Consider the following 13243-nt stretch of genomic DNA (forward strand, 5'->3'; position numbering starts at 1 on the left):
GTCCAGCTGACTCAAGTGCAGGAGAGATCACTAGGGCTACATTCACACGGACGTATTTGCGTATGCAGAATTTACATGTGCAATGCGCAGAGAATAGAACCCATTGATTTCAATGGGTTCATTCACATGAACGTATTTCCTATGCATTTCGGTCACGCAAAAAAAACAACGCAGTTTGCTCTGTTTTCCTGGGCATTTACGCACCAAAGGTCCCCATAGAAGACAATGGGAGTGGGCAAATGCGTGAGTCATACTCTAGGAAAAAAACTCATTAGGCTAATTAGCCATTAAATCTGGGTGTGACTGTGTCCCATGCGCAAAAACATCATGCCCTGTGAGCACAAAAAGTACCGTAAAATACGCCAAAACTCATGCAAAAAAAGCTCAAATACATTGCGCTTAGACAAGTGCAATTGTGCATACGCCCGTATGAAGGAGGCCTTACTGCAGACTGTTATTATAGAGCGTGATTGAGGAACATTACGGTCCCTCTATATCTATGCAGGAGATTTGGAGCTTTGTATCAGGACAAACCTAGCTTTGGCCGTCATAAAGGTATATTAAAAAGTTAGAAAGGGGCTTTCTGGGACGAAAACAATTTAGGGGCAGGGAATAGAGCAAAATAAAGAAATCAGCCTTAATCACTTCTTTAAGTGTCCCCCTGTCCTGTGCAGAAGCACTGGCCCCTCTGCCCTGATCCCAGAAGAAGCTGGGGTATTCACCTGCCTTTCATTGTACACATGACTGCTCAGCCAATCACAGGCTTCAGTTGTGATTTTGCCATCACTGGCATGTGACTACCAAAGCCTATGACTATCTGTGTTGTCATGTGCACGATGAATGGCACATGACCACTGAAGCTTCTTCAGGGATCACTGTGGCGGCAGAAACCAGCACTAGAGACGCTTAACTCTTTCCAATCCACTGTCTGACGTCTGAAGACATTCTGATTGAAGGCTGTACAGCTCCGATGTCGGAAGACGTCCGGCAGGGTATTCTTACTGTATATTACTGGCCGCTCTTTGTCGGGGGCCTCTCCAGCATGTCCCATACCGCAGTACTGGCTCTAGCCAGCAGATGGTGCCATTGTATAATGGCAGAAAGAGAAAGCCCCATAGGAAACCCTGAATCCAAAATTGGATTGCAAAGGGTTAAGGAGGAGGCTATGGCTTACTTCTTTAACACCTTTCCCTGCCTCTGAAGTATTTTTCTAGACCTGGAAAACTTCTTTAATTAATATAGAATACAACCAAAAAACATGGTGTTTGAAAGTGGATATTCCCAGCAAACGATAACAAAACTTTTGACATGTCATAGTGATTGGTGAGGTCCGGGTGTTGAGACCCCTATTGATTGCTAAAACAAACAAACGGGCAGAATCCTTAGTGTCACCTAAGCTTTTTTCATCCAGGTTTGGTGTACTGTATGCGGGTCAGTAGAAAGTCCATAAGTCTGCTCATAACCAAATGGGCAAAGTGCTCAGAAAAGTGGACCCCCACTGTTCAATACTTTGCAGATGTCAAAAGTTTTTCTTTAAAGTTCACTTTCACCAGATATAAAACGGTTTGTGTTATTTCATGGGAAAATATGGTTCCTTATTTCAGGCTAAAGAAAAATCCGAAGAAAAAGAGACAAAAACGAAGCATGTGCTCCCCAGTAGAGACTCCCCTGCTGAGATGCAGCGAACCGAAACAGGTAATGTTCTGTATATGTGATCAGGGCTTGAGCTGGGTGCTGGCAGATATGGGCTCTGCAGGATCAGGAACATCATAGATGCTTGGATTGGTTGGCACTTTAAGCTTCATCTAGTTTGCATGGTTTGTTGCACTGTAGCCCTGATACCATGTTGTCTTCTCTACAGCTGCCCATAAAAGCAATTCTTTGGATGAGAAGAAGATCCCACTAAAGACGCCTCCCTACAGCAGCCCTCAGACCAAAGTAGACTGCAAATCTCCTCTTGATACTGTCCGGCGTCCAGAAACATCTCCGACCCCCAAGCCATGGGCTCAGAAAGTAGCAGGCGAAAAGCCTCAAGAGAAAAGTGTTCATGGAGAACCAAGTGTCCCTCACAGTCAATGTTCCCACAGTTCAATAGACCAGGACAACAGGCTTGAGGAACATAAGAAGATACCAGAAGAACCTGGAGGGAATCAGAGTTCCGTCAATAGGAAATCAGTTTCCTTGATATCTCCTCCTTGTATAGAAATCTATCTTCCAAGGTAAATGAATAAAACTTTCATTGTGTTTCATAATGGAAGCACATGGGGGATTACGACAAGGGTTACAAAACAGCTTAGGGCTGTTTCTTTCTATAGAAAATATGAACAGTAATCGTGCGGTGCGAATGTGTCCTAAAGAGAGTTTACTTGTTTGTCTTTGATTGCATCTTTAATGCCGGCAACATTTATTGTTGCTCAGCAGGAAAGTGAGCTGTATAAACGGAAAATTGGCAAATAGTTTGAAGATGAGAGTGTAGAGTGCAGGGGAAACACTTCCGAGGTGATCCGATAAGCGATCTCAAAAAACGAACGTAAATGCATGATTAACAGCATGTGTAAAAGATGATCATGCAAATGCTGATGAGTCACTATATACTCGATTGCCGCTCCCTTTCCTTCAATTTATCTTTATGTGTAAATCCAGTATTGGAGTCAAATATTTTAAAAGGACGGCACACACTGAGATGGAAGTGCTAGTAGTTGTAGAGAAAACTTTAAAGGGCCAGTCCGGTGATTTTTTTTCTATTCACCATGTAGTTATCCCCCCAGTATATATAGGTAAGGGCTTATTTAGACGACCGTATATCAGCCGGGTATTCACGCCGGCCGATATATGGTGTCCCTCTCTGCAGGGGGACGAGGCTGGAAGAGCAGGGGTAGTGCTCTGAGCTCCCGCCCCCTCTCTGCCCCTCTGCACTATTTGCAATGAGAGGAGGAGGGAGTTCCTGGAATTAGCTCCGCCCCCATCCCGCTTCCCCTCATTGCAAATAGTGCAGAGGGGTGGAGAGGGAGCGGGAGCTCAGAGCACTGCTCCTGGCTCTTCCAGCCTCCTCCCCCTGCAGAGAGGGGCATCGTATATCGGCCGGCGTTAATACGCGGACGATATACAGTCATCTGAATAAGCCCTAAGCTTGTATTACCTTGGTTAGTTAGTTATTTCTACCTAAAACACCTGGCCTCTTTCTTTTCAGATTGTCATGTGATCTCAATTCTCACAAGCTCAGGTCTACTTGGGTTTATGTGTTCAGTTTCTAGTCAGTTTCTTGGTCTGCATGAAGCTGTTACATTGATCTACCACTAAAACTGGCTAGATGGGGGTGTAAACGCTCCTGTCACAGTTACTGATGATGATCACACAGATATAATAGAGGAGATCACAGCTCATCCTCCTGACTGTATACTTATGATCTGTAGTTTATGTAGGTGAATATAGAAGGTAATGATAATTAAACTGTCCTCCCAGCAGGCAAAAATGGTATAGCCTCAGCTAGGGCTGATGCATCATGGGATTGATTGAAAGTGAAAGTAAAAAAAATCTCACTCTCAAAGATGGTATCTGATAAGCATCAGGCAGGGGGCTGCACTACAGGAAAGTTACTGTGATACATAGAGGAGACCTTCAGACAATCAGGTTGGAATGAAAAATGTATTTTCGCTGGAGTGGCCCTTTAAAGTGTAACTAAACTTTAAAAAAAACTTCTGACATGTCATAGTGAGATGTCAGAAGCCTTGATCGGTGGGGTTCTGGGTACGGAGACCCCACTGATTGCTTAAATGAATGAGCAGAAGTGCTCTGCTGAGTGCTGTGTCTGTTCATTTGTCATTGTGAAGACTCAATAGACTTCGCAATGCATGGTAGAAACAGACAAAAGTTTCCAAAAAGTTTAGTTACCCTTTAATGGCAGTGCCAAGATAATAACAAGGTGATGTTTAAGGCAAGAGGAGCCCTTTCACAAGCTACAAAATAATGGAATGGTGTAAAGAAATACAATCACAGTGAACATACTGTACATGACAGAGGTAAGCGAATGTGGGAGGAATAACACACAGGAGGTCCAGATAAAGCAGGGAATAGTATATGGATGTTGCAATCAGAGGAGATTCATAGTAGTGATGTCATTGATGAAATAATAATAATCTTTATTTATAAAGCGCTGCGGAACAAGGTGGCGCCATACAAATAAAGATTATTATTAGTTATTTATATAGCGCCAACATATTCCGCAGCGCTAACAAAACAGGGGAGAACAGATTCAAAAAACAAAGATACAAAAACCACTGTTATATGGAGTAATCAGTTGATGGAAACAGTAGGGGTGAGGGTCCAGGGCTCTAAGGAGCTTACATACTGCAGATAATGGGGTGATACAGGAGGAAAAGAGGCTGGAGATGTGCACGGTATGGGGAGGTGGAGAGTGAGGGATGCTATACACAGACAATGGTCAGACTTAAGCCAGGTGATGGCTGAATCGGTATGACTGCAGCATATGGTTGGTTACGGCTAACAGGGATTGCAGTCAGTAGGTCAGGGAGCATGTTATCAGGCAGAGTACAGAGGGTTTGGTTTAGGGAATGCGGTATGTCTCCCTGAAGAGGTGCGTGTTTAGGGCACGCCTGAAGTTTTGTGTGTCAGGGATTATCCAGATAGTTTTGGGTAGCGCATTCCAGATGACTGGTGCTGCTCTGGAGAAGACTTGGAGGTGGAAATAAGAGGGTCATAAAGGGGCACTTAATTTGATTTTATTAGCGGAGCGAAGGGCGCGGGCTAGGTGATGGATTCAGATGAGGAAGGCAATGTAGGGCGGCGCGGTGCTGTGGAGGGCTTTATGGATGAAGGTAGTGAGTTTGAATTGAAATGAACTCTGTAGAGGAAAAAACTGCATTTTAAGGAGCATCCTGCTGCAGGTTATTCCACAAGTTGCCAATTTCGGAAGTGTAAATCCAGAAGAGCAAAATACAAATATACTCATGAGGGCCTCTACACACCAGCGGTTTCATCTCAGCTTTGCTCTTCCATCATGGGAACAGCAAAATGGAAAGAAAACATTTTCAGTTTCACAGCCCATGAAAATGTATTGAAACTGCGGATCAGTCGTGGCTTTGCAATGAATGTGGCTCAGTGGTTAGCACTGTTACCTTGCAGTGCTGGGTCCTACACTTGAATCTCAACAAGAACAACATGAAAACCACCACGCAGAGGTTATCCTTGGTCAAATTTGGACCTACAACTCCAGCACTGTAGGGCAACTGAGCCACCATGCTTTTCCTTCCTTTTTCCTTCTCCTCCTTCTCACTCTTGCTTCTTTTTCCTCCTCTGGAGAAGGAAGAAGTAGAAGATTTCCCCTTTCTTCTCCTTCTAGGAGCAAGAGGAGAAGGAAAAAGAAAAGGGAGATCTTCTACTTCTTCTTCTCTTACTCCTCCAGAGGAAAAGAAGATGCAAGAGAGAAAAGAAGGAAGACGAAGCTTGGTGGCTCAGTGGTTAAGACTGTTGCCCTCCAGTGCTGGAGATATAGGTTTGACCACGGACAATATCTGTGGGAAGTTTTTCATGTTGTACTTTTGTCAGATTTGAACCTAGGACTCCAGCGCTGCAAAGCAACAAGGCCAACTGAGCTACATTTATGAAAGAGGCACCAGCACCAATAATAATGCAGGTGTCCTAAGGGGAGCACAGAAGCCTCCTGTGGTGCAGAAGGGCCACATCCACTGTTGTGTGGGTTCAGCTTGCTTATCTCTATCAGGTTGCTCAAGAAAATGGATTCATCTTAATTGTTATGAAATGCAATTCGCAAAAAGCGCTCTATCCAGTTTTTTGATGGACCCGTTCTATAAATCTGCCAAAAAAAACTAAGGGAAGCTTTCTACTTATTTCTGTTTCACTTCCATTTTGCTGATTTCTGTTTTTAGCAAAACTAGATCAGTCAAAATAACATTAGTGTAATCGTAGCCTTACCTGGCCTATGGTATATGCGTGTAGGTTGAACCAATTATACTCTCTTTGTCAAAAACCATCCCGCCCCCAGAAGAAGTTGTCGTTTGGCTGTAAAACCCGTCCTGCAGTTCCATCTCAGCAGATCTGTAATGATGAGAGTTGTGGTGATTAGATGAACGGTCTTGTCACCAGAGGCCCTATAAGTGGTTCCCCCCTTGGCCTATAAGAGGCTCTCGGAGGTTCCTTGTGTGTAGTGACCTCTTCTTCCGCTTGTGTAGAGCTTGTTGGCCACCAGGTCTGAGGGACCATCGCATATGACAGTTGGTCCCCCCTAGTAGTGGTACGAGGGACATTGACAGCTCAGCGATATGTTCAGGACATCCTGCAGCCACATGTGTTCCTCTCATGGCGGCTTCCAGCAGGATAATGCTCGGCCGCACACACAAGGGGGTCCCAGGAGCCCCCACAACATTGTCACACTTCTGTGGCCGCCCGGTCACCAGATTTATCACCAACAGAACATGTATGACCACCTGGGATGCCAACTTCCACAGCCTATGAGTTTACACGATCTAGAGGCTCAGTTACAGCAAATATGGAGCGATAGGTCACAGGATACCATTCAGAACCTGTATACCTCCATGCCCACCTGTATCACATCTTGTATCCAAGCTAGAGGCAGTACAACAGGGTACTAGAGCCACCATGCCCACCTGTATCACATCCTGTATCCAAGCTAGAGGCAGTACAACAGGGTACCAGAGCTTCCATGCCCGCCCGTATCACATCTTGTATCCAAGCTAGAGGTGGTACAACAGGGTACTAGAGCCTCCATGCCCGCCTGTATCACATCTTGTATCCAAGCTAGAGGTGGTACAACAGGGTACTAGAGCCTCCATGCCCGCCTGTATCACATCTTGTATCCAAGCTAGAGGTGGTACAACAGGGTACTAGAGCCTCCATGCCCCCATATCACATCTTGTATCCAAGCTAGAGGCGGTACAACAGGGTACCAGAGCTTCCATGCCTGCCCGTATCCCATCTTGTATCCAAGCTAGAGGCGGTACAACAGGGTACTAGAGCCTCCACGCCTGCCAGTATCACATCTTGTATCCAAGCTAGAGGCGGTACAACAGGGTACTAGAGCCTCCATGCCCCTCTGTATCACATATTGTATCCAAGCTAGAGGCGGTACAACAGGGTACTAGAGCCTCCCTACAAGGGGTCCGTTCTCCACAATAAATGACCCTTTTACTCTGATATGTAATCACTTATAACAATGTTATAATCACAGAGTAAGTTTCATCCATCCGACAACTTCTAGGGGAGGGATTGGCTTTTCGACAAGGAGTATACTGGAATAGATATCCAGACGAGGAAGAAGAGATAAAGTATAGCAAGATGGAAATGTAAGAAGAGTTGGGATGTCTGGCGCTCCTCTCGAGGCCCTTGGAGCACATTCCTCCGACCTCTCTGCCTCACTATCTGCTATTTTTACTGCCTGGTGTTGATATCTGTGGCGGCCGCTCATTCTTATATCTAGGATGGACTCATTACTGTTTGTTCCGGCCTTGTTAGGGCAGCGTTAGAAGGGTCTCTACAAGAGGGTCAGATATTCCCCGGCTCTTTCTCACCTCTTACCTATATTTGGTCCAGCCTACATCTGTAAGGGCTCGTTCACATCAGCACTTTACTTTCTGCTCTTCTGTTCTGGTGGAGCAGCATAACAGAAAACAGCGGTTCCGGTTTTCTTCCCATTGGTTTTAGTGCGATTTTCTGAGCTTCCTTTATATTCCGTCCGCTTTCCATTTTATTACAGAAAAAATAGCGCAGATTGCAGCACTTTTTTCCTGCTAAAAAACGGAAAGCGAACAGGAAGGATCTGTTTTTTGCTTTTTTTACATTACACTCAAAGGGTGACGTAACAATTACAAAAGACATTGCGGATTCCGCGCTCGCCGTTGAAATTCATGTTCTTTTGATTATTCCTCCACACTTGTGGATATGAATTGCGTATTCCGCAAGCGGAAAAAAATTGCAGCATTCTCGATTGGGCCGCGAAATCCGAGTGGACAGTCTCCGTTGAACTCAATAGAGACGTCCAATGCGCAGCCCATGCGCAATTAACATTGCGTATGGCCTGTGGGTACCCACATCATCACTAAGCACAGAACCGCCTGCGAGCCTCCGCGGTCATCCGCACTACAGGTAACGCATGGACACCGGCCGACCTCACAGCCGGAATCCAACCCACTTGGGTGAGCTCAGCCTAAATGAGAGGGCCACGCTTTGAAATCTGGTATGTTTCACTTTAAATACGTTTTATACCTCCAAGTATTCTTCACCCCTACATTACAAAAGGGGAAATCAGCTGCAGATCTGCGTTAAAAAAAAAAACGGCAAAATTCGCACAAATGGTGTGGATCCGCCCCGAAATCTGCCCTTAATCCTTTCCAATCCAATTTGTATCCTGGTTTTCATAGGGGGCTTACTCTTTTTCTGCCGTTATACAACAGCGCTATCTGCTGGCTAAAGCCAGTATTGCATGAGGTGACACATTGGATAGACTCCGACAGCAGAGAGGCTGGCAATATACAGTAAGAGAACCCCGACGGATGTCTTCCACCATCAGAGCTGTACAGCCTTAAATCATAATGTCTTTAGACGTCAGACAGTGGATTGGAAAGGGTTAAAATGTAATTTATTTCTGAATAAGTTATTAAAATTGACCATGCAATCACCTGGACTAACTGAATAGTGCAGGGGATTGTAATAGGGGTTAATTTGGGGTAAATGTTTGGTGTTTTAGGGCCCGTTTACATGGGATGAGGTGTCAGGTGCAGCTGCCCAACAGGTCTTCCCAGCAATAATCGGTCCTATGCTTTTACAGGAACGGTCATCGCTCAGCGAATGGAGGCCTGAGTGATCCGGAGATCGTTCCAGCCCACTCACCTCCAATTATAGTAAGCAGGCAGCTGTTCATAGATGGATGTCTGCCTGTTCACACGGGTGGATACGTCATTCACTTTTTATGCATGCAGAAACTGAATGAAGAATGAATTTATGGTTTGTTGTTCAGTCGTGCATGCATGGCAGCAGGGAGTCTCCAGAAAGCCTTTAGTGCTGCTGTTGCAGATTGCTTATCCAGCCATGCCTATCAGATGGTATTACATCATTCTGCAGGGTAGGTCATCTATAATTGACCACCGGGGGTCGGCCTCTTGTCTGTGCAGCCAAGCTGGATGTCCACATTGGGGTCGGAATCGGAAGTGCAATGGAAGGCGTCGCTCCTATTGATTTCAGTAGAAGCCAACCCCAATACGGACGTCTGGCTCGACTGCACCGAGAGTGAGCCGGCTGAACAGCTGATTGTTGGGGATACCAAAGGGAGGCCCCCATCGATCAACTATTGATGACCAATCTTGAGGACACATCATCCATACTAAAGTCCCAGACAAGCTTTAATGTCTTTTCCTGTCTGGGAACCTCTTGCCAGACTATCCGGTTAGATGTGCGAATCGTCCTCTTCTGGATTTGGGGGATTTTCTGACACATTTGACACATATTTTTTTCAGGGAATCTTCTCATGGGGTCGCGGGAGAAGAACAAGTCTCCGGCTCAGAAATCAAGTCCAATGTATCTACCCCACACATGAGTAGGCAGGAACGGACATCTTGGGGAGCAGAAGCCACAAGTAAGAACAAGACGGTGTCATCTGCTGCCAAGACCGTAGACCTTCAGTCCTGCCAGAGGACAACTGATGTGGACAAAGGACGAGAACACGTAAGAAGAGACAGTAAAGACATCCTCCAAGAAGGAAAAAGTGGCGTAAAGCATCTAAAAGGAGACCCGAGCAAGAACTGTGATGCCACCCAGACAACAGATGAGACCCAGGCCTCTAGTTCAGTGGATGATGCCACCAAAGTGCCCGAAGCCTGTCCTCCAAATATAATTGGTGGGTCATCACATCATGTATGCACTGTCCACTATTGTGATGAGGTTAGTGAGGACCAGGATGAATGTGACAGGGACAATGTCATGATGTGAGGAGGAGAATGGAGATTAGTGGGAGGTTACAGACCGGGAGTGGATGGAGCATGGCACATAATACACTGCAGCACAGAGTATTTCAATACAGAATTGTGCTAATCTTATGATGTGTACACTTACGTTAGGCTAATGATACCAAGGCTGCACATGAGAGGGTCAATGTCATGATGTGAGGAGGTGAATGGAGACAAGAGGGAGGTTACAGACCGAGAGTGGATGGAGCATGGGACATAATACACTGCAGCACAGAGTATTTCAGTACAGAATTGTGTTGATCTTATGAGGTCTCCACTTATGTTAAGTTAATGATGACAAGGCTGCACTTGAGAGGGTCAATGTCATGATGTGAGGAGGAGAATGGAGACAAGAGGGAGGTTACAGACTGAGAGTTAATGGAGCATGGCACATAATACACTGCAGCACAGAGTATTTCACTACAGAACTGTGCTAATCTTATGATGTGTCGACTTATATTGGGTTAAGGATGACAAGGCTGCACGAGAGGGTCAATGTCATGATGTGAGGAGGAGAATGCAGACAAGAGGGAGGTTACAGATGGGAGTGGATGGAGTATAGAACATAATACACTGCAGCACAGAGTATTTCAGTACAGAATTGTCATAATGTAAGGAGGAGAATGGAGACAAGCAGAAGGTCATGTGGAACGAGCACGCATCTATAGCATCACAAAGGATTTCAGGAGAGGAATGTGATCATATGGCTGACTGTGAGCTGTCCACTAAAGTTAGTGAAGACAGGGTTGCATGTGACAGGGTCATGAGTGGATGGTGCAGAGTCCCCGCAGCACAGAGTATTTCAGCAACAAGTGCTAAGGCGGCAGTGACCTGTTTACTTATGTTATTAGAGGTGAAAAATGTTTAAACCATAAGGCAGGTTAAGAAGGGACATTGTAATTTCCTGCAGTCATTGTGCTACAACTCCAACAATGCGATGCAACAAATGCATGAGAGTCATGTGATCAGCTGCCATCTTTACCCACCTACGGGTCAGACCTGTGTATCATTCTCTTGCAGATGACTGTCCGCCCCCTCCGGCACCGTTCAACCACCGGATAGTCAGCATCAAGCAAGCCCTCTTATCGTCCTGCTACACGGTGTGCCAGCACGAAGTCCTGGGGGGGTAAGCTCTGTCTCCTAGTCTGCACCCCCTTTGGTTTTTCTAACATATTGGGGGGAATAATAGGGAAAACAGAGATTTATTTGTAAATGGACTTGAAATGAAAAATGTGATTTTTTTTTTCCCCAGCGCGCCGCAATAATTAGCCGCGACATTTACAACTTGGCAGTGAAATTGAGATAGAAAACAGAAGATGTTTAATCCGAAAAACGTCTGTTTAAAAACACCTGCATGTTGTTTGTGTTGGCGAATGTATAAATGTCACCCCGCTCCTCATGAGCCGGCGGAATGTTTAACCGTTTGGTGGAAACAGCAGCGTGTTCTAATGTACGGCAGCCGGGAATCACCTGCTGCTGCCAGGATCTGGCTCTGATCTGCTTGCACCGTATATTAGGTGTCTGACGCAATTCCCTTATGCCTTATAACGCGGGCGCTTGCGATATGGATGGAATCACAGGAGCGATTTTTTTTTTTTTTTTTTTTTTTTTTTTTCCCCCCCCCCTCGGAATTAAAGTCCAAGATGAAAAAAAAGTCGCGGCATGTCCTATTTTAGTGTGATTCCTCGCAAACAATTGCGCTTTGAAAAAAGCCTCGCAGTCACATGTTCTGTGATTTGCATACAAGTCTGATGCATTTTTTTCTGCTTTAACTATAGGAACAACATGCGATTTTTATTTTATTTTATTTTTATTTTTTTCACCCAAGCGAAAACCGTGCGTGAAAATCGCATCTACAGTATACAGTTCTCAAAAACTCACTGCACTTGAAAAATCGCAGGTTTGAGAGTGCAATATCAGTCTGATACAGCCTTACTAGCACTCAGCTTTCCTGTGGCCCAGGATATGTAGTACTGCCTAACTAGGCAGATGTGCTGGTCAGGATGGCAGGAAAGCTGGGTGACAGTCCCTGTTGGAGCTGTAGTGGGGGTTAAACTACTTACCAGCGTGTTCAGAAACAAATACAAATCCGGTCGTAAGTTATTGATGGTCTATTTGCAGGACAGACCATTAGATTTGCAGGTGACTGCTATACGTGACCCCCAGCGATCAGCTGTATGGTGGCCCGATGCATTCATGCAATGAGTTGATTTCTGAAGGAAGCAGACAGCTCCACTCTCACTGCAGAGGCCAGGCTTGGTATTACAGGCTATTCACTTCAATGGGAATTTTTCCTGTAATACCAAGCCTCACCACTGCAGTGGAATGGAGCTGTCTGCTAACTGCAGAAATCAGCCCAGTTGAAATTCCATCACTGATCTACTATTGATGACCTATTCTGCAGACAGGACATCAATAGTTTACAGATGGACACCCCCATTAACAACCCAATGACTTCATCCTCCACTGCAGTAACTGCATAATAATGTCTTTTCCATTTGACTTCCTTTTTGGGTGATCACTATTTTAGTACCAATAGGTATGTAAATAATGTGACATGAGGGTATTACGGCAGTCACTCCATTGGGACTGCCATCTTTTCTTACCAGAAACATCTTCAAAACTGGTTCTGACAAATTCTGGCCACCTGGCCTCTACCTAAACATTTAGCATTGCCCTTACTTACAGTTGGTCTAGTGCTTCAAGACCTTACACAAATAGTGCATAGACTGATTTACAATCAGTCCCTTACCAGCGCAAGGTGCATCTCATACCCTTTCGTGGTTTGCCTTACTGAGGCTTTATCACACAGCTTCATTCGCCTTTCCGTTCTTCTACTGCAGCAGGGGAGCCCAGAAGCTTCAGATGACCATTATGTATCAGCAATCATATCCTAGTACAGGGGTTGTCTCCTCCCCTGTTGTGTCTTGAGGTCTACAGCTTATATAGTTTCTTTACAGTGGAGCCAGGAACTCAGGAGCTGCAATGAGAGCTTCTCAGTAGAAGCCTAATGAGGCCACTCCACAGCAGAGAACCCTTCTCTATTGACCTTTTTTCCAAACTATGGCCACCTAGTGCTTTCAACACTGCAACGGCAGGAAAAGCTCTCACTGAATTCAATGTACGCCGTGTCCGCTGGGTTGCTGCAGTATGGCAGCGCTACCTGCTACCTGCCCACACTGACAGCAAGTCTGGCTATCGGCAAGGATTCCGCACAATGGACCCTACCGATCAACTACTGATGACCT

General features: G+C 45.4%; 1 protein-coding gene across 2 annotated transcripts in view; it reads left to right on the top strand.

The window, feature by feature from the left end:
* The window catches only part of MYLK3 (myosin light chain kinase 3), a 45243-nt gene that overhangs the window by 14203 nt on the left and 17797 nt on the right, over positions 1 to 13243 (top strand). For both annotated transcript variants that reach the window (XM_066582765.1, XM_066582764.1), the window contains exons 2-5: positions 1605 to 1695; positions 1862 to 2219; positions 9507 to 9886; positions 11016 to 11121. In XM_066582765.1, the coding sequence (XP_066438862.1) occupies positions 1605 to 1695; positions 1862 to 2219; positions 9507 to 9886; positions 11016 to 11121 (935 nt within the window). The remainder of the gene's footprint in view (positions 1 to 1604; positions 1696 to 1861; positions 2220 to 9506; positions 9887 to 11015; positions 11122 to 13243) is intronic.

The sequence above is a fragment of the Eleutherodactylus coqui genome, chromosome 11 (genome assembly GCF_035609145.1).
Source record: "Eleutherodactylus coqui strain aEleCoq1 chromosome 11, aEleCoq1.hap1, whole genome shotgun sequence".
Classification (NCBI taxonomy): Eukaryota; Metazoa; Chordata; class Amphibia; order Anura; family Eleutherodactylidae; genus Eleutherodactylus; species Eleutherodactylus coqui.